The 22019-nt window shown below is 36.5% G+C and overlaps 2 protein-coding genes across 7 annotated transcripts in view; both read right to left on the bottom strand.

Moving 5' to 3' along the window:
- TTC21B (tetratricopeptide repeat domain 21B) overlaps window positions 1-17137 on the bottom strand; it is a 35200-nt gene extending 18063 nt beyond the window's left edge. For both annotated transcript variants that reach the window (XM_051623174.1, XM_051623173.1), the window contains exons 1-17: window positions 17090-17137; window positions 16720-16849; window positions 15556-15666; window positions 14135-14301; window positions 12746-12868; window positions 11049-11206; window positions 10571-10655; window positions 8992-9090; window positions 8209-8401; window positions 7283-7380; window positions 6789-6989; window positions 4843-4972; window positions 4252-4409; window positions 2672-2896; window positions 1653-1891; window positions 1261-1333; window positions 196-306 (exon numbers count right to left, since the gene is read on the bottom strand). In XM_051623174.1, coding sequence (XP_051479134.1) covers window positions 196-306; window positions 1261-1333; window positions 1653-1891; window positions 2672-2896; window positions 4252-4409; window positions 4843-4972; window positions 6789-6989; window positions 7283-7380; window positions 8209-8401; window positions 8992-9090; window positions 10571-10655; window positions 11049-11206; window positions 12746-12868; window positions 14135-14301; window positions 15556-15666; window positions 16720-16849; window positions 17090-17110 — 2322 coding nt within the window. In that variant the 5' untranslated portion in view covers window positions 17111-17137. The remainder of the gene's footprint in view (window positions 1-195; window positions 307-1260; window positions 1334-1652; window positions 1892-2671; window positions 2897-4251; window positions 4410-4842; window positions 4973-6788; window positions 6990-7282; window positions 7381-8208; window positions 8402-8991; window positions 9091-10570; window positions 10656-11048; window positions 11207-12745; window positions 12869-14134; window positions 14302-15555; window positions 15667-16719; window positions 16850-17089) is intronic.
- A 750-nt stretch (window positions 17138-17887) lies between these two features.
- The window catches only part of LOC127386762 (sodium channel protein type 1 subunit alpha), a 155923-nt gene continuing 151791 nt past the window's right edge, over window positions 17888-22019 (bottom strand). For all 5 annotated transcript variants that reach the window (XM_051624296.1, XM_051624302.1, XM_051624300.1 and 2 more), the window contains 2 exons: window positions 21491-21761; window positions 17888-21140 (listed from right to left, as the gene is read on the bottom strand). In XM_051624296.1, coding sequence (XP_051480256.1) covers window positions 19999-21140; window positions 21491-21761 — 1413 coding nt within the window. In that variant the 3' untranslated portion in view covers window positions 17888-19998. The remainder of the gene's footprint in view (window positions 21141-21490; window positions 21762-22019) is intronic.

Below are 22019 nucleotides of genomic sequence, written 5' to 3' on the forward strand. Positions count from 1 at the left end.
CAAAAGGGTCAGAGACCTTGACTGACCCGATATTTTGAAGGGGATCTACAAACCTACTTTCATGGATAAAAGGTCTGTTTAGTCTTTTAAAGTGAAATGCTTCTTCTGCTCAGCCTGAAACAAAATGACACAAAGCCCATATTGACAATAAAGGACACAATACTTAATTAAGCTAATAAAATACTTGTAGAATACCTTTGAATAGTTGTGTGTTTTGATTAGGGCTTTTCCAATTTTTCTTGCTAAAGCTGGATCTTTTGGATTTTTCTTCATGGCCTGCTCATAGACTTCTATGGCTTCATCAGGCTTCAATGGTAAAAGATAAAAACAGAGAAGGATTAAGATAAAACGCTTATGAAGATAACACTTCCAGGAATTACTGCCACATACTATAGTTCATAAGCTATGACACTTCTGAGGGAAGAATGGTCACTATGAAATTGCAGGAAGTGTAAAGCCCATGTAACTTTACATTTCCATGTTGAAAGAGAAAAACTGAGAGAACTTCACAAACAAGTGAGTTTGATTCCACTGAAATTTCTCTACTACTATTTTTGCCAGTTAAACTTACACAAATTTATTACTGTGTTAGACAATAAAAATTTATTTCTCTTCTCTAACCATGTTACAGCAGATCTAAACAAATTCCTTTTTGCTTTATAATTCTTTATTAAGGAAAAAAACACACAAAAACATTAATAAAGAACTATTCATCACCTACACATGCCCAAACCAGTAAACTATTAGTTGTGTGTCCTAACACAATCTAGTCTTTCAAATATTAAACGTGTATCCTTCAAATTCCTATGTTCATATGACTACATTGTCTTCTACAAGTACTGAATAACATTACCAGTTCAAGAAAGCAAAGGCTGTAAGAAATCTATAGGCATTCAATAATTCAAAATTTGTAAATAAAACTTTCCATATGAGAACTGTTACCTAGAATTATTCTAAGCTTCAGAACTTTTCTAAACATCTCCTATTTCTGTCTGAATATAATTTAGCTCTCACTTTAGATTTTTGTTAGTCTTATTGGTCAGTGTTCTTCTAGATAAAATTCTCTCCTTGACTTTCATTCAGTTATTAGCAGAAACACATTTTCAACAGCTTTTTTCTTTGAACTGAGCACAGTTACACTCCTAGGGGCAGTTTCTGTTTGCCAATTGCCAATCAGTATTGTCAGCATGCTACATTGTCTCAACTTGCCAAAGTCAACAAATTATTCTATCATTCTTTTCATCTCTACCAAGCACTTACCTCTTGAATATTCATGTATGCATCCCCAAGAAGAAGAAAAGTATGAGCACTTGGCATTTTTTCTACCAGGTCCCTAGAAACAGAATACAAAACCTAGCTCAATATTTAACACGTCAAAACTGGTACATAAACAACAACAAATAGGGCACAATAACTTTTATCCTTGGCAGATTTTAGTTCTTCTTTATTAATGAAAATAGAACAAAAAAATCCAAGGTATGTTTCCAAAATAGGACTTCAAATTACTGTTTAAAATGTTACAACACTTACTCAAATGAATTCATTAAGTCACTAGATATTTCTGACTTACTTTAGTAGAAGGGTAAAAAATGAGCTTACCCTGCTACCATTAAACACCTAGGAAAACACATACACACCCCACAAACTTTTACCTATAGCAGCCAGCATATAACTTCTTATCTTTCCTGTACTGAAGATAAATATCTGCCATCTTTTCTTTAGCTTGTACAAAGTAAGGCAGTTCAGGTGTGATATTTCGGAGCACAGTCAAGGCTTGTTCAACATCTCCTTGAGCAATTGCCAGATCTGTAGTTGCAATCACTACTCTGAGTTCCTCAGGAGTTCCAGAAAATTCATTAACGGCTTCTTGCAGGACTATAGCAGCTTCATGCTGCAAATAATAAAATCAGTAGAATTAATTTATTTCTTGCTGTTGAACAGCCAAAAATAACAACAGCAGAAGCAAATGAAAAGTCTGGGGTCATTATACAAACCAAAGAAAAAAAAATCCAAACCACACTAATACATTTTAAATGGGTTTTTTATCGTCTTGATTTTGTACCTAAAATATGTGGTACGAGCTACCAGCAGAAGTCTCAGTAAAGAAAATAACATTTGTGCAGCGTAAATACAAGATGTTAAAAATTCAACTGATCAATGCCTTCAGCACAGTGCTCTAATAGGTCCTCCATTAAGCTGGATGACCAGAGGCAGCTTCCAGCTACATGACTGTATGGCTTTTCTTATATTCTTATACATATATAGTGTCCTACTGCTTATTAAGATACAGCTGATAGTAAGGATGCTGCTACCAAAGATAAGGACGCGATCCACAAATATTTCTAATAGCATTCTGACAGCAAAACAGGAATCTACATGCCGTGAAATGACAATCAACAGTATCTCCTCCTCAAAATTAAAAGGGGGTTTGTAGACTCAAAGTTGAGCCCCTGCAAGTAGGTGGCTTGTTCTTTTTTCTTTTCTCTGTACAACTTAAGGTACAAGTTGTCAAGTCAGACAGTAACAACTTGGAAATAATACCAAACAAATCCACTTGGTAAAATAAGTTATGGTTTTCTATTCTGATCTAATAAAGACAGAGACTTCTGTTAATGGGAGGAGAAAATTCTTTTCTGGTATGTATTGCATCTTAAGAAATTTGCCATCTTACCAGTTCCCCATTCAAACGATGAGCTTCTACTAACTCTAGGAAGACAGACACACGATCACTTTCAACAATTTCAAGTATTTTTCCTTTAGCTTTTGAGGAAGCTGTAGTTTTTCTCATCGCAGGCAAATTCTTTGCCATCTTTAAGGTCTTAATAGCTTCTGATAATTCTCCCATCTTCTTCTGAGCTTGGGCCTTAATTAAGTGATAAATGGGATGTTCTCTCACCTAAAAAAATACCGAGAGATAAGGAATTCCCAAATTTCACTTTGTGCATAGTATTCAAACTCCTTGGAAGATTTTTTTTTTTTCTAAATATTGACCTCTATTCCTTTTTCCTCCAAATATATCCAATTTCAATTTCAGTAGTTTCCTTATGAAAATATTTGAATTTTCAAATGCAAATTCAAATTGCAAACTTGCAATTAAGTTTTTAATTAAAAAAAGAAAAAATATTACATGAGATGAGACTTTGGGATAGAAAAACATTTATTACAGCATTATTAGAAACTAGAATGAATTTTTAAAAGAGATTATGAACATCTTCCACACTGCTGTATGCACACTTCATCAGGCTGTTCATTAAAAGTATACAATCATCATTTGGCACAAGTCCTGCCTGCCATTTTTCCACGTTCTTCAAACATACTTCACATGAAAAGGAAATCTCAATAAGGGAAATGTAATAGTGTATAAAGGTTGCTAGCACCTCAGTGTCTCACGTATACAGCTAATCTTCAGTTTTCTTGCTTCACTTGGAAGGAGCCAAGATGGGAGCATGCTTGCAAGGAAACAGTACTTTCATATTGCAGCTAAGCTCTGTCAAGAGACTTAGCAAACACAGACCTAGTAAGTGCTGTGTAGACCGTTCCCAACCCAGTGTTAATTCTACATAAAGTTTCACTGATGTCAACAAATCCAAAATCCCATACTGCAATGTATTAGCCCCAAGAAATAAAACTGGCCATGACCACTGTAAAACAGTTCAACTTTTCTGAAACAGTGCTTAATTTACCAAATTTGCTCCTGAAGGGACAGAAAAGATGAACAAAGATGTAACATGAATAGAAGAGAGCACAGCATATAGCTCCTCTCAAAACTTCAGAGTGCTAAAAGCACCATGAATTGTCACGAGGTAACTACAGACCTCTTCTGATCCCCTCACACATCTGTGCAGATCTTGATCAGCAAGTATATATCTCTGCAAAAAGCCCAGAAACAACACTGGATCACTCTTAAGTGCTTCTGTGTTGGCTTTTAATGGCTGCTGCAAGGTTAGTCTGGAATTATAAATTCTGTTTATATAACAAGTTTTTAACATTTATGTAAGAATTTGAGAAAAAGCTGCCATTTCTTTATTTTGTATATTCAAATGTTTTCAATATATCGTAATAAGGTATTAAGTTTGTCTTTATGGGAATTTCTTAGATAAATATTCAGATACCACATTCATATAAACATTTAGATATTAAACCTGCCCTGGAAGAGTCCTAAAAGTTAAGTTTACAAATTATTCTATACAAAAGCATATAAATTTGTATCATGGATGGAATAAAACGGTTTCATTATTTTGGCCAACTCACCTCAAAATTGTAGCTCAGACAAAGTTCCAAGGATTGAGAACATAGTTTGGTATTGTTTTGAGCCAAATACACCTGGGCCATCAGTAAGTGTGCATCAGCATAAGAAGGATTCTTTTCAAGACAGTAATGTAGATTACTATGGGCTGCTTCGATATCCCCTAGGAAGTTAAAAAAGGGAAAGTGAAAAAGTAGTTGATATGAAATACAAAGGTTAAATATAAAGCTTTTATTATCCACCTATTTCATAATTTATTTTTAATAAGTATAAACATTTAGTGAATAAACTTGTATATGAAGTATTAAGTGACTATGAAATGAAAACAAAACCAGATTAAAGGTACGATTTTTCCCATTGTTTCATCTATAAATCATCCAGTAAGTGATCTTCTTTGGAAGCAATAGATAAATAAATACCATATTTATGTGCTTGTACAATTAAGATACATTCACAGAAATAAAAAAATAAGGCAGTGTTAATGAGCTGTAATGTAGTGAAATAAAAATATTAATTATTATTTAAAAGTGTGAAATTTATTTTTTATATAAAAGAAACTAAAGAGGTGGCTAGCTAACCAGTCATGTAATGATTACCTGACAAGTATTTCACTTTTGCAATTAAAAAGACAGCTTGTTGAAGACCAGGCACAGTTTTTACCACAGTTTCAAGAGCAGAGGCACAGTGCTTAAGAAATGGTGTAGGAGACTGCCCAGGAATTCCCATCTAGGAGTAAAACAAAACAAAACACCAACAAAAAACAGTAATTCAGTTGACAGGTTTTGGCCTTAAGATTCATTTCAAGCCCAAACTTCAACTTAAACTGAAATGAGGAACAGCAAAGCATAGTTATTCTCTTCAGTCCAAAAAGCTGAAAGCTGTCATTGTGAAGAAATATACAAATATATTTTAAATTTGAGGGGGCAACTTCTTATCAGCAGGAACACGAGACCGCCTCATGGACTTCGAAGATGATAAAACACTTTCAGACTTGACATAAACTGAAAAGTCAATTCAAAAACATTCAGCATACTCTGAATTACCATGCCAACTAATCCAACACAATGGTAACATGAACTGGTAAATTTCAATAGAGCTGAAGTTGGAATGAATGACCATATGGAAAAGAAGAAAAGGTTCTGGTCCTGTCCCTCCGGTCCTCATTCCACATCAGAGGACACATCCCAAACTGCCAGCAACAAACTGAACACAGCACCTGAGAAACAGCAATTGTCAATTGCTAGTACCAAGTACCACATTTTAGTTGCTCATTATCAGAAATGTTGTTCATTTGCCTCCATTACTTTAGCTAGCTGCTAACTGTCCTATATAAAAAAGGAAAAAGCAACCTAAAGATCCTTTTGTTGACAGCTAACACTTCCACAAGATCCATACCCTCAGGAAGCAGCAATCCTCTGCTATCAAACTGGAAGCTTCCACCAGCTGGCTAAACTCTTCACTTTCTAATACCACAAGGTCCTTTTTGCAATAAAAGATAATGAAACTTCAGTAAAAACTTCTATTTTCTTCTACAATTTTTTTCCATAGACAATAGTTCAGGAAAACCAGTTCTCGTTCCAGATTAATAACCATCATTGCCATTAAGCATTTCTGGAATATAACCCAGGAAAATTTCAGGCACCACCTCACAGAAAGACACTTCTTTTTTTATCTTCATCTGTGACATGAAACAGTCTTTGCTGCTGGTGTTTTAGAATTTAAAACATTACCATTTAATTACGGGGCGCGGGGCAGGGGTAGACTGCAACAACAGAGAACTACTTGTTTGCCAGTAAATTTTACAACTCTACATAAACATATATTTATGGGACAGTTCAGTAATTAAGACTAGAAATCTGCTAATAACAGGTTAACAAAAGTTGGCTCCCAGCTACTTCAGAAGAATAATCTATTCAAGGAAAACACTACTAGAAGAAACTTTCAATGTTTCCTCTGCTTTAGAGATGTCAGGTCACCATTCATTTTAAGCTCTACATGCCTCTGTTGACAAAATCAGCACAGGCAAACTTAGTCACAGAAAATCACCCATCTAAGTGAGCCATTATTTTAAAATAGTAAGTACATATTAACTGATCTTTGCCAATACAGAAAAGAAAATGAAACAAAGAAACAACACATATATCAAAAAAACAGACTGAACTGAGAAAAATATTTCAAGCTACTTCAAGATTGGAATAATCAGTGTGAACATCCTAGCTGCATAATGAGATAGCTCATTTCACTGTATTTTAGGGTTTCTTGAAGAAAATAGATAATAAAAAAGTATAAATACAGTGTATTAAACCAATATCCCAAGTTCCCTTGGGTGTCATTATTGCAACTTGCTCATTTCACAAAAGATGTATTTACATATGTTTTTTAGTAAACAGTGGTTTAATATCTTAAACACACTTTTACTTCAAATATATTCATGTTTGACAAGGGAAAATTTTCTAAATCTTTTCTTCATGACTAAATGATCTTAAAGTCAAACCCAAGAATAATTCCTGTTTTCAGCCAGACATGATCTACAGTTGCTTACCGGTGCTGGGCAAAAATTTAGATATTCCCTGATAATTTCTAGCAAGAAATCCGGGTTTAGTTTTTCAAAATATTCCACACCAAGAGGAAACCCATGCAAAGATGAAAAGTGAGTATCCAGAACATCATTCAATAAAGCAATAACTTCTTCTTGTCTTTTATGTTTTTTCATAGCCAGGACTGCACGCAAGAAAGATAATTCCTACAGAAAAAATAAACAAAACATTCTCAATATTCCAAGTAAGTTCCTCTGTTAATCATACAGTACTACATAATGTTGGCCATTTCTTTTTTATTCTGCAAGGAAACGGCTTGTGTTAGAAAATTAGGCAACACATTAACTTCTATTGATAGGAAGAAAACCTGACATTTAGATTTAGTGGTGCTCCATTAAGAATACTCTCCTCAAGTGTCTGAATCTAGAATGTGAAGTACCTAGTAGACCACATTTCAGATTGTCATTGAAGTAGTTTAATGAAGGAAGATGTCTCCTACCCCAGATTTCCCAATGGACTGTTGAATTTCATTAAGAAACTCCAATTGTTGCTCTGCATCTTCTAATTGCCCTTGTATTAGCTGACAACGAATAATTCCTGTAACATATTTAAACATTTTTATTGCAGACTCATATTCCTAGTCAAGTACATGCTTCGTTTTCCAGAATTAAGTTTTTCTCTTCTCAACCTCTTCACAAAGTGGTGATACGAGAAGAAAGGATAGATCAAGATCACATAGTAATGCAGATTTTAAGGTACTTAGAAATACCTAGCATTGATGATACACGATTAATACATTATTATACGCAACGCTAAAAAGCAGTTTCATGAAAAGACCTGAACCATTATATTACAAAGTTTAAAAGAGTAAATCCTCAACTGGTTCTAGAGTAAGGAGAAGCACCATGAAGTACAGCTTCTACATTCAGTAAAAGAAGGAATTAAAAAAAAAAATTAAAAAATTCACACATAACCAACCCCACATGCAAACCACTCCTGCCCTTGAAATTTTTCGTATTGTGTGAAGTTTCAGATTAAAAGGCAAATGGCATAGTCAAACAGATAAAAGGAAGGGGGAAAAAAGTCCATGAAGCTATGATGCCATATTTCTCCATTTTCACGACAGCTACTGGACTTCATTAGAAGTATTTTTCTTTTCAAAGACCTTACATATACATCAGACGTATCAGGTATTTTGACTTTATAATATTTTTCAGTATAATTGACACATATTGAGCCATGGACTCCTTGTTCTATCAACTGCCCTTTTTTATTTTTATTTTTGTAGGGCGTAAGAGTGTTCCATTTCTTAGGCATTCTGGCAGTTCTAGATTTTCCTGGTAACAGCAGTAGAAAAACTTGATTGGAAAAGCATCATCTGTGCCTTAAGACTAGTAAAAACCAAAAGAAATTGTAGCATCTTACCAGTTACTGCAGAAACACTTGTTTCATCAAGTGTCATAGCAGTCTTGAACCATTTTAAAGCTTCTTTCACCTTCCCTTGTAAAGTCATTTGGTAGCCAAGTTCAGTAGCAAATTCTGCATTATCAGATGCCAATTCAGCTGCTCTTTCAACTAAGGCCTGTGTGTGCTGAAGGATGAGCTGGTTCCGTCCACACTAACGGTAAGAATAATCTTTTAATGTAAGGTTTCTCTTATTTTTCAGATTCACTTAGAAAAACTCACCGCATATTGCTGTAGCATTTGAGACAACAATATCTCATAAAAGGCTAATATAATTTGTAATAATTCCATAAAAACTGTGGCATTAAAGTGTGCTGGATTAAAACATATATACACAATACCATACAATAGTTGATAGTTGCTTTGAATGCTTTCTTAAAACGATTCTTACATATATAAAGATTAAAGAAACCTTTAGCTTCAAAGCTACGCGATTAACCTTGTCACTTTCCTACATTAAGAACATGGTTGGTGGACATTTGAGTACACTTTCATTAGAAACCTGTTTTTCATTTACAAGCAAGGAGTAAAAACATTTTTAGAATGAGATGACTTAAGTATTTTAAATCACACTGAATGTAAAACCTCAAAAATGTAGTTACCAAAGGCTACTCAAGGCAATCTATTTCAATTGTCTGCAATCTTCTGCTTTTTAGTAGACATTTAGCATCTGCCTACAAAAATAAAACAAGAGCCAGAATATACAAATAGTTGTATGCTGCTAAAGAAAAAAAGCATACTCACTGTTCTACTGAAAGCTAAAGCCATTTTACAGAAGAGCAGCGAATTACGTGGTTCTAACCTCCCCAATGCTTTAACTAGGTTTTCCAGTCTTGCTGAAGCCTTGAAGAAAAAGGAGTAATACAGTAAGTAATAGAAAGAATTAATGGATTAGGACAATTGAACAGTTTTCACTAAAAACTTGTCACATTTTTTACTATGCAATATCATCTTGAAATTTAAACTCAGAAGCTTCACTGCTAGGTGGCAGAATTATTTTGGAAATCCTATAAAATTATTTTGGAACAGAAAAGTGACAATAAAGTAGATCATGTGCCCCCTATGCATGCTATAAAAAAGAAAGACTTAATCTGATACAACAGAAGGGTCCCATAAAGAAAGATAGTCTGAGGCATCAGATGTGTGAATCTTGTTTGGGCTTCAGTGCGATATAGACACTTGCCCAAAACCAAAGCACCTCCAGGTGCTCAGACCTTTAACATCACTGTATCTCAAACCACCTAAGGTACCTTAGATGTTTCTGGGGTTACAGTGATAAGGCACATGTTCTTCTAAAATGTGATTTAGAAGTAGACACCTGATTCATGTTCAAACGTTATCACTTTTTAAATAATTTTTTCCTAGACATGGATTGTAGTCACATGTGACATTTTACGCCAGAATCTTTTGTTTACTTCCTACAATGTCCAGCAACTTTTATTCCCGGATGGCTTTACTGAATTGGAGTCAGTAATTGTTTCTGTATCTCCATATTTCCTATGATTCTTCATAACAAAGACTTAAATTTTATTACAAATACACTAATGACTGCAATAACTAAAAACGTGCTAAACCACCTAAACCATCTTTACGTGTAGAACTTGAAAAAACCTAAAAAACAATGAAAAAAAAAACTTTTTTTGCTAAATCTCCACTTAAACTACACCAGCAGTTTTGCAAAATGAGAAAAAGATATGTAATGATTTTTCATTAATTTAAATAATGTACTTTAAAAATTTCCTGAAAAAATGGTAGAAACACCATATATATGCCATAGATTCATAGATCCCTGTGCAGAAAAGAATTTTTGGAGTAGAAGGAGAAGCTGAAGAGAATTCTTAGAGTTAATAATAAGTCTCAGTAACTGTCAACAATGGCTAACAAAGCACAGGTTATACAACCTAACATCACAGATTGTTGTTAAGTAGCTGTGATGCCCTTCCAAAAATGTATCACAAGACCTCATTATTGCCATTATTTCAACTAATAAAATACTTGAAATTAATGGAAGGCTTACAATAGCACAAGAATTTATCAAAGAAGCTTTTAAACAATGAAGATTGATTTGATGATTAAATCAACATGATTCAATTAACTGTCCAGAGGGGACTGGTATAAAATAGTTTCCTCTGCCATCCAGAAAACACGCTAGAGCAGCACTTTGAGTCAGTATAAGTGACTCCACCTCTGCCTGCAGGTAAGTAGTGTAGCGCAGGACTAGGCAAAGTGTATCAGGAGAAAACATAAAGAAGACAGTGCATGTGGCATCTAGTCCCTACAACGGCTGTGTTATGCTCAACATTCTGCTAATAAAAAGCCTTACCTCAGATATATTTCCTTCCCTGCACAGGTAATACAGGGCCTCCATTCTTACGGCTTCTAAATTAAGAGCATCTTTCTGCAGTAGCCTAAAGCCAAACAAAAGTTGAATGTAAAGAACTAAAAAAAATAATAATCTTGATCAATCATCTGTTTTAATCTAAAAGGGGAGTAATATAACATGCATCACACGGTCACTAAGTCATAGCCCTCAACTGAAAGCACAGCTTTGTTACTTCATGCCTATCTCAAAAAAGATCCTCTTTCATCCAGAATAGATTAATATATTAAGGTAGTATCCTCACAGAACTGTGAGGCTGAGTTATAACAAAATCTAGTTTTGTTTTTTTTAAAAAAAAACTGATTTACCTAATTCAAATTGATTAAAAACGAATGGAAGCCTATCTACTTTTGTTTCAAAGTGTTCTTCCATGATAAACATGGAAAGAGTACAATAAGTGGTGTGCTTCTTCATACTCAACCTGTGTGCCGTTTCAACTGCCTGATCCCAGTCCTGCAAGGCTAGTTGTAGCTTCATTTTCTTTATGAAAGCAGGAATAAAGTTTGGAAAGTTTGCAATTATCTGGTTCACCATTTCCAGAGCAACTGAATAGTTCTGTCGGACCTCAAAACATTGTGCCTAAGAAGAGAAATTACATTAAAAGCCTGTACACTTATATACGTGAGAAGATTCAGTTCTTCATATAGAAACCAAGAAAAAGAGGTAGTGAGCAAAAAAAAATAAAATTATTTAAATAATAGTTTTATTTCAGCATCAACTACAACTAGTGACACTGCAACAAATAGCAAAAGATGATGTGTGAAACCTGGTGTGTGGTAAGCACTCTGTAACAAAGGTAATAGAAGCATTTACAAGTTACTAGCCAGTTACATGCAAGAAAAAGAGATGTAGCTGAAGACTAAAACTGTTATATTAGGTTTCAAATAATTTTTATAAAGCATCTCATAATTTTAGGATATTGAACACAACCCACACATTTTTTTCAAGCCCTGAGGTATGTACCATCTAAAATCTCACACTCAGTAGGTCACTGTTGTTTTTGTCAGAATAAACAGTTTTTTAATTGTGAGGTAATTTACCAGGTGCTCCAAATATAAAACTACTTCAGAAATATCAAGTATCACAGTTTTAAATTAATCCAAGCAGAAATCAACTTAGGGCTTAAATCCTCAATTTTGCTTTTATGCTTAAGATATACTTACCATATTCCAGGTGACTGCATGCATCCTGTTTTTTTTTCATATCTTTGAGATAGAAATGGTGCAAACATACTAGTTTCTGAGAGTTAATTTTTTAAGCCATAGCAAGATACCTGTCCGGTTAAAATCTAATAGCAGCAATTACATTTGAGACATTGGTAATTGAACTCAACAGTCTGTGTGCAGCCAAGCACACATGGCTAACCAAACACCAATATTAGAAATACAGACATGTGGGAATAAATAGCTACCAGCTCCACTTTATTAAAAAAAATAATAAAAAAAAAAATAAAAAGGGTGGAAATCATACTAAGTGAAGCAATATAGCACTGCAGCAATGTTTTATGCCAGAGAAATGCAACAATACAACAAGAATACTCCAGAAATGCTTAATTATGTATATGGTAACAAACAGTGTATCATAGAACAGGTTACCCAGAGAGGTGGCAAAAATATTCAAGGTCAGGTTGGACAGGGGCTCTGAGCAACCTGATCTAGTTGAAGACAACCCTACTTACTGCAGAGGGGTGGACTAGATGGCTTTAAAAGGTTCCTTCCAATCCAAACTATTCTATGATTATTGCAACCTAGGCAGTAACCCTTTGTCTTAATCTACAAAGAAAGTGAGAAGTCTTACAAACCTTGGCTACTCATTAATTACAAACTATTTTAAATTGACTGCCTACCGGAGGAAACAGAAGTCTCAGTATACTTTTATTGTGCTAGCAATCAATTGGTGTGATAACTGTTCTATAGTCCTTAAACAATTTCATAAATATATTAAAACTTAATTTCTGCTAAAATCTAGTCTTCTCCTCTGAACAAAAAGAGCATGACTAGCTGTATTTCTACTCCTTGGATAAGCTAACTTACGGACAGCTTTGCTCAGCATCTCTCTAATCACTCTACAATACTTATATGACACTTAGGAAGCATTAAAATCATGATGTAAACTTACTTTACCAAGCAGAGCAAAAACATCATTGCCTTCCTGCAGCACTTCGTCAAAGTATTTCAAAGCTTTTTTAATGTGAGTTTCTTTCCGACAGGTAACATCAAGCCATGCTTTCAAAATCAGCCCCTGGAAACAAAATACAAATTGGAATTCTGCACTAACTAGGCAGTAAAAAAGCATTCTAAACACAGTAATTAGTAGAAATAACCTGCCCTCCCGCTCCAAAAAAAACCCAAACCAAACCAAACAAAAAAACAAAGTACCTATTTTTAACTATTTTAAATATATATTTTAAATTATAACCAGTCTACAGCATAACCTAAAATGGTAATTCATTCCAGCATTAATCAAATAGCATATTTACTTACAGAATAAAAAAGACCCCAACAATGGCACTGAACTAGTCTAGCATGCTCAGCAGATAGAAGAAAACCTCACAGAAGCTATCATATAAGACAGTAAGAACATTTTTTTCATTTATGTGCCTGTCACTCCATTAAAAATAATAGTTATTTCAAATCATTAAGTATTTCAGCTGGAAATATTTCCTCCTAAGCAACATTCCCAAGTAGTGTCTCTTAAAAATACAAGCAAATATTTCAAAACTAAACAACCTCTTTTTAGAAATTCATGTGATTGTTGATGTCCTGAATTATTTCTTCCTTAGTAAAAATTAGCTAGTAATTAGAAATAACCACCAGTTTTAGGAGGAACAATTAAAAAACCTTAGTGCGTAGTGCTAGTGTCGTCAGAGAACGACTATGCATTCAATTTTAACAGCTCTGCTGTGAAGATGTCTGACTGCAAAAATACAAGTTTGTTTTTTCTCTCTTTTAATTGAAGCTGGTATCTCCTCAAAAACAAAACAACTTGGTAAGTTTTCACAAACCTCATTAAAGTTTCTAGGGAATTTTTTTGTCTGTACATAAATGCAGAAGACACACCGATTTTAAAATAAATTACCATTCAGTAAAATCCTAGGCAAATTTTGCCTTAAACAACTGTTGAAAATTTAAACCCCAAATTCGCTGGGTACTTTTGAGCCTTCAGATTCAAAACAGATGTCTCCTCTAGTAAAACTATCAGGTTTAGTTTTTGCTAGGAATTATGATGCTCAGTATCAAGTAGCAAAATCAGCGTAACTACGTATTATTTCCGTTGGTCAATGAAGATCTCTCTTTATTAAGTGAAAACAAATACTTAGCAGACAAAAAAAAATACATCACTATGGGAATTCCACTCAGCCCAGTCAAATGAATTTATGACATTAAGAAGGAAAGAATTAGAACAGAAAACAGTTTAAGAAAACCTCCAAATAGCATTGCTGCAGTAAATCTAGTTTCAGAGTATACACAGTTCTATTACTATTTTACATCAGAAAAAAAAAATTACCTCTTTACCACCACCAGAAACTTTGATCATTCTATCAACATATTCTCGGGCTTTGTCCTCACGACCAAGATGCCACAAAAATAAGCCAGCAAAATACAGAGCCTGCTGACCTGCTGTTTTACGTTGCTCCTTAATTTTTGTGTCTAACTCCAGAATAGCATCTCGATCTGAAAAGGTTTTGTTCAGAGCTTTTATTGATAGCATCCCAAAACATTACAAAAAGCACCAATAAGCCAAGGGCTTCCAAAGCAGACATAATTTTCTGTATTATATATTGACAAACAGGCAACCCCTCCCAATTACAAATATTAAACAGGTACAGACAAAAAAAGACAGAAGTGGGTTCCCATCAATGTGGTCATTTGTGCAAGAACCCTGCTGTTTTTAAACCTCAGATTTGTAGCTGAGACTTCTGCCAGAGAAACAGAAACTTGACAGTAAGGTTCCCATTTATACCAGTGTCTGCCAACAAATAAACAGTTAACTGAAGAGCAGACTTAAAATGCTGAACAAAATACTAAGTTCTAGAATCCCTGGAAAAATTTCTGTCTTATCACTAAAACTCTTTTTCTTACAACCTCACTGTTATTGTCAGTTGCTTTCATCAGGTTAATCCCCACAAAAATTGAATTTTGTGTGTGGGACTTGCTGCCAAATACTTTATTTTACCCACATTACATTTCTAGTCCTTTTTTTAGGAGCCATTAAAACCAAATGTCTCACTTTTACTGCCATGACTTTCTCAGACATACTTGAAATATATTATAATTTTGCTGTCACACAGTATTAATCCCGAGGGACTCAAGTAAGAGTCACGTCATTAGTCAGTGCTGTTTCACTTCATACCATTTGGAGTTATAAATCTGCAGAGTCAGGAAGACAGTAGGGCAATAGTTTAATGACAACTCAGCTTAACTGATGAAAGGTGTTTTTGAGAATATAATTTTTAGCAAAATAATCCCAGATTCTAGATAGGAGAAAGGAATACCAATGTTCACAAATTTTTTTTTCTCCATTTCTAAGGTCAGGTAACTTGAAAGATATAAACAGAGTGGTTTTAGTAACTTCTTAAACTGCAGTTCTGCTCAAAAGTACAGATATCAGACTACAGTGAAAAACAAACACAAAAACATTCAATTTTACATTTTTTTTCCAGAAAGGATCTTTCATGATGGCAGGTAAATCAGATTTTAGATTTTTTTTTTAATTGTTATTTTAACATTCTGTCTTACTCTTCACAGTTTTGTGGTTTGGTATTTTTGTTTACAATCTTGTTAAGTGTCACTGAGGTCAGTACTAGATACTATGTCAAATGCAAAGCTGGAATATACATTTTTAAATTAGGTAGAATTAGTCTACAAATCTCAGATCTAACATACAGCTGTTTAAAACATGAAGCACTATTGTCTTATTGAGCATACCTGGATTAGGGCTCTTTTTATGGGCATAAATCAGAGCCACCATTGTACAAAGTGACACTTCTTGTTTGTTTTTAATAGACTCCAACTGTCGAATGCCCTCTTGGACATCGCCTAGGGAAAAAGCGCAGGACAGGCTGTAACATTTTTCAAGACAGAAAACATGAGCATCAAACCTCAATCTGACTTAAATTTTTCCCTCTCTTTTTTCTTTAGTGTTTTTGGCAACACCTTCTTCATAACTTCATTATTCACATATCTATTTTCACTTGTTTGTGCCAGCCTTTCAAACAGACACCAGAAAGTAAAAGGCATCTTATTGCAGAGAACTTGAAAGGAGTGATGTGCTAGTTCTGCCAAATGCTATAAAGGTTAAAATAATCTTTATTAAGTTTTATACAGGCCATTAAGCAGCACCTTCTTGCCCGTTTCTTTATATAGCCAGTATTTCTGCCTTCTATGAATCTTTTGAACATCAATAGAAGAGGTAATATATTGAAAAACAGGAGCATATGACTAAAACTAAGTCAGGAAGCCTGGACACAGATCTGGCACCTCAAAATCTTTTTAACCCTTCCTAACACTCTGCTACGGACCTCCCCCACTTTGGCTTGTTAGCATTCTGTGACATCCCTGAAATATGGCTTTAGCTTAATTAAACGTCTCAGAACAGTCTAATGAACACAAAGATCCTCCCATTAGGCATTAGATGCCTGCTCCTCTGAGGCACATTGAAACAACCAAGTTATACAGAGCTGCACCAAAGGGAAGAGATACCAGCTGGAACAAGCAAACCTGTTGTTGTGGTACAACACCATGGAGGTTTGGGCAGGGCTCAAATTCCCTCCAAAGAACCTCTCTACCTGACCCACGTCCATGTAGCCATATAAGAAAAAAAAAAAACAACAACACAATAAAAATCAAAATAAAAGAGATACTCCTTATTTCTTCACTTGAGCATTATGCGACCAGTTTCACTCAAACTGGAAGGGTGAGGGTGACAGGTCATGGAACGCCGGTAACCGTCTCGACATGGAAAACATTCAGACTCTGAAACACCGCTTTAATTTCTGCGTAGTGAAGCCTGAATTTGTGACCTCAGGGCACGGGCGTTACGGGCAGACCGCGGAGGGAGAGGGCGCAACGCGCCGCCCCAGCCCGCGCTACCTGTCCGCAGGGCGCCGTAGGCCCGGTAGAACAGGAACACCGGATCGCTGCCCAGCCGCCCCAGCGCCTCCTCCGCCGCAGCTCGGACGTGGTGGAAGTAGCCTTCCTGGCAGTAGTAGTTGAGCAGGGCCTGCGGGAGAGCCGCGTCACTCGGGAGAGCCTCGGGACGGCTTGAGAACGGGCCCGTCCGGCCCGGCCCGGCCCGGCCCCGCCCTGCCCTGCCCGCCGCCGCCGCCGCGACCCCCTCACACGAGCTCGCCGCCAGCCCCAGCGCAGCCCCAGCGCAGCCCCAGCGCAGCCCCGCGCCCGCGGAGGGGCCCGCGCCCACGGAGGGGCTGGGGCCGGGGCCGGGGCCGGCGGCAGCGCCCACCTGCTGCACCGCGGCGTCCATGGTGCTCCCGCGGCGCTGAGGGGCAGCTCCGGGGGGGGGGGGGGCGGCGCTGGGCAGCGCGCTGCCATTGGCTGGAGAGCCAGGGCGCCCGCTGCCATTGGCTGGAGAGCCGGGGCGCCCGCTGCCATTGGCTGGAGAGCCGGGGCGCCCGCTGCCATTGGCTGGAGAGCCGGGGCGCCCGCTGCCATTGGCCCGCGGGAAGGGGCGGGAGAGACACGGGAAGCAGAGCTGCGGGCACGCGGCGCTGCGGGAGCGGTCCGAGCGCAGTCGCTGAGCGGCGCGGGGCGCGTCCTGCGCGACGTTCCTTGGGTTGGGAACCCTGGCAGGACTTCCTCGATTGGCTTCGGCTGGGCGTGTGGCTGAGGAGCCCGCACTGCACAGTGTATATATCATCGTACATCTCAAGACTGAGCACCTAAAGTTACGTGAAGCTTCTCTGTGGAAGTGAAGTAGTAATGGGGAAAAACCATGCAGAAAGTTCTCTCCACCCCCGCCCTTTCTTTCCTCCCAGGGAATTACGGAGTTGCAAAGACTGGTAAAATTCAGGGCTTTCCTGAGGAAAAGACCAACAGTTATTCACTCTGACATTGACTCACCTTTTTAGAAAATGTGCTTGAATTCTAGATGTTCTGTAGCCTATTTGTGAATAGTAATTAGCAAGAATAAACTGGTTCTCATAATCCATGTTGGAGAATGTCATGTATCTAGTACTATTGTCAGTCCTCATTTTCTCTTTGTAAAGTCACAAAAATGCTGAAAATAAAGACAAAAGGAAAATACAATAAAAAATGTAATCTTTATTATTTTGGCGCATTAATAATGTTGTTTAGCATCAGTTAGGGTAATAGTAGCATTTTCCTGCATGCAGTTCACTAATACAGTATTAGTCAGTACTTTTAATAAAAGTAATCTATATTTAATTTGCCTGTGTAAGAAACATAAGATGTCCTGATGTGTTAGAATATACAATTTTGCTACTTTTTCTTTGTGAAAAAATATCATGGACCCAATATAACATTTAGAACTGTTCTAATGAACACAAATTAAAAAAATTTCTGTGATCAAACATGAGAAAAGATTAAGGATTCTGTGAAAGAAGGATTGTATCTGAAAACATACAATGCAGGCACTGCTTAGACATTCAGTTTGAACTTTATGGCATTTCCCAACTCCAAAAAAACCCTTAGATCTTTAAAAGCAAAATATGAATTTATTTCACTGAAAGTATTGTCATGTTTGTAAATGTTGTAAAAAGTAAGAACCTACAGCTGTCCTTTCTCTTACTTGTATCGTGTTCTCTGGAGTTCTGTGAAAAAGTGCTGTGGACAGAAAGTAACAAAAATGGTGTGACATCAACCTGAAGATAAAATTCAGTTCTCGTTTTATGTACATAATGCTGAAAAATGAAATGATTTTTACAGTATTTATATTTGCTTATAAAATTCTAACATTATTTTCAACAGGTTTAGTAGTTCTGAACATGTCTGTACAGTTTGGATATACACTATATGCTTTTCAGTGAAAATTTAAAAATGTAAACCAAATAAGCTCCTAAATAGCTGCAAAATATTGCTTAATGGTATGGAGGAATGAGGTCTTGTTGAGTAGTTTATTTCATTTAGCTCTGATGTATGGCTTCCCATATTTAAGAATCCTGAACAGTCAAAGGAACAGCAGCATAGGCAATATAAACATGCATTGATAGCATCCAAACTATCTATAATGGTAGATAATACGTAATTTTACCTGTTGAATGCTTGCACACTATACTTATTGTGGTACATATTTGATGCAATAAATGTGCTTAGGTCATTATCTGTTTGCTCAAACATGCACCACAGGTTAAAAATTACTTATTTACATAGCAGAGGACTCTTCATTAACATGTACAACATCAACCTTATTGAGAGCTGAAGATGGCTAAACAATACTGCAGGATAAAGCAGAACAACTTTTTAAAGGGCTCTTTTTGATCAATTTGGAGGGCTGAGGCAGATTCCCTTAGTATTTGTATCCAGAAATACATTTGACAAAGACAAAATCCATGACTCCAGATTTAGAAAGAAGTTTGCACTCTCTGAAACTTAATCATCTGTGCAAAAAATAATCCATCTCTACTGTTCTTGGGAGTTACAGGGGACTTTACAGGCATACCAATACTTGTTTGGACATGGTACAACATGAACACATTAATTAAGCACCTCAAAATCTGTTATTCCTTCCCAGAAACACGGCGCTAAAAAATCTGTTGTTCTTCATGACTTAATGTAATTTTCATGCATGATCTGTAAGTGCAGCATGCCTTCATGCAAATCATTTCTCTGTGTGTGTATTAGTTGTATAATAGAAGACCTGGCCCTTGTACCTGTAAAGGTGTTCTTAATCCCCTTCCCCAACAGAAGCCCCATTTACAAAAATAGTCACATATAATAAACAAGATATAAATAAAAAGAAGATGAATCCACCAACACAGATTTTGTAAAAATATGACGTATGTGGCAGTTGAAATGCAAACAGTGGATAAAGTTACTGTATTGTTTTATGCTAAACACACAAATACTTGGTTTGCACCCCTTTAACTGGTCCCTACAGTCTGAGTAGCCATTTTTTCTCTCCTCTTCTGCAGTGTCAGCTGGTAGTGAGAACAGTAACCTCCTGTCAAGGTTGTTTCCCCAGATCACGGTCACAGTCACTGACGAGGGGTCACTGTCTTTTAATAGGCACTGACCTTTAATGTACAGTATATTTGTAAAAATTGTCAGTTTGGCATAAACCTCCAGCAGGAGTCCTGTTGACACAAACACAATCCTTACAGGTTATGAACTATTTTGCACATAGATTATTTTACTTGCTATTTGCTTTTATTTCTGAACATCTTTATCTTCCTTTTAATGCTTTTCTTTGACTGCCCTTGTTACACGATCATAAGAAGGTGGACAAACTGCTGTTGATGCGGTTATATCAGTTTTCTCTGTAAATGAGTTTTCATTTAATTTGTCAATAAGGATTTCATCTTTCATACCACGACCAGCACCTCCTTCTGTTTTGTTTTTGTTATAGATAAAGGAAGCTTGTTTTACTGTTCGTTTTAAAAGGTGACGTCTGTAAGCCCGTTGAATAATGACAGCAGATATTTCCTCCTGTTTTCTTTTTAATGTGGTTGTAATTGGTTCATAGGAAGCTTTTGAAGGATTGGATGCCATAAACCGATCTTCCATCTGTATTCTGAGGGCATCCATCTCCCCACTTTCCCCCAAAACACGCTTTGTGAAAGCAAACAGGATGTCCAGGCAGTGAATTCTGTCACCGCTTACCATGGGCAGGTCCATTGCAATAAGCTGGACTTTGTTTGGTTTGGGTAGGTGAAGAGGAGGCTCAAGTGCTGCTGCAAAATCAGACAATTTCTCAAATTCCATGAATTGTGTTGCATCAGGATCAAACTTCTCCCAAACTTCATAGAACATCTCAAAGTCATCCTCACTCAAGGGTTCAGCACTTTCTTCAGTAGCAACACCAAAGTTCTCCAAAATGACAGCAATGTACATGTTCACCACCACCAGAAATGATATGATAATGTAGCTGACAAAGAAGAAAATCCCAACGGAAGGGTTCCCACAGTCTCCTTTCACAGAGCTCCCTGGATGAGGTTTGTTAGGGTCACAGTCTGGCTCCCCACTGTTAAGAATTGGGGCCAGCAAACCATCCCAGCCAGCAGATGTGGTAATTTGAAAAAGGCAGATCATGCTGTTGCCAAACGTTTCAAAGTTGAACATGTCATCTATGCCAGCTTCCCTCTTAACATAGGCAAAGTTGGACATGCCAAATATCGCATAGATAAACATGACCAGGAAGAGCAGCAGACCAATGTTGAACAAAGCAGGAAGAGACATCATCAAAGCAAAAAGCAGAGTGCGGATCCCCTTAGCGCCCTTAATGAGACGCAGGATTCGACCGATTCTGGCAAGTCGGATGACTCTGAAGAGTGTGGGGGATACAAAATATTTCTCAATCATCTCTGCTAAGAACATACCTAAAACAGAAAAAAATAAAACCAAAATACATTACCACTTAATCTCCATATCATAGTGGAAATTTAGAAAAGTAGTTTTAAAATTGGTGGTTCTGTGTAGCTATTAAAGACATGCTGTAGATTCCACTTGCGTGATTTCTGTTATACCAGTTATACTTCATATTTGCAGATGTTGAAGGATTGTAACAGTTTTGATGTTGGATTAGGTAAATTATTAGGTAAAAGTATAAGTTGCATGATTCAGTTGTAAACCCTGCAATGGCAAAAGTCAGCCACGTATAGCTCTATTTGAGTAAAAGTCCATCTTGTATTAATTTTACTGGTTTTTTAGTTTAATAAACAAGACTTACCTACTATTGAGAGAATGACAACTACAAAATCAAAAATGTTCCAGCCAATAGTGAAGTAGTAGTGGCGAAGTGAAATTAGTTTCAGGACACATTCTCCAGTGAAAAGGACAATGAACACTAGGTTTATCCAGTATAAAATATTTTCCATTTCTTTACTCTGGTCATCAGTTTCTACCATCATGGTAACCATGTTAAGACAAATAAGAATCATGATGCTGATGTCAAAGACTTGCTGTGTCACAAAATCAAAGACCATGCCTTGGAATTTGTTCTGAGAAGACAAGAAAAAAGAAACATCCCATAGAAACTGTAATTGGTTTTCTGTTCCTTTTAGAAGAGAGTAAAAAATCCATGCAGTTAGGCCTATGAGACTTCAATAAACACATAACTAGTGATCATAAGTAAAGCAGTCAAATTAAAGTGAATACAACAGCTTAGTTCAGCCTCCTTTGTTTGTTTATTCATACATAAAATGGTTGCAAGGGAAAAAAAAAATCTTTACTGTGTTTTCATTTTTTATTTTTGCTGA

Source organism: Apus apus, chromosome 6 (genome assembly GCF_020740795.1).
Source record: "Apus apus isolate bApuApu2 chromosome 6, bApuApu2.pri.cur, whole genome shotgun sequence".
Lineage (NCBI taxonomy): Eukaryota > Metazoa > Chordata > Aves > Apodiformes > Apodidae > Apus > Apus apus.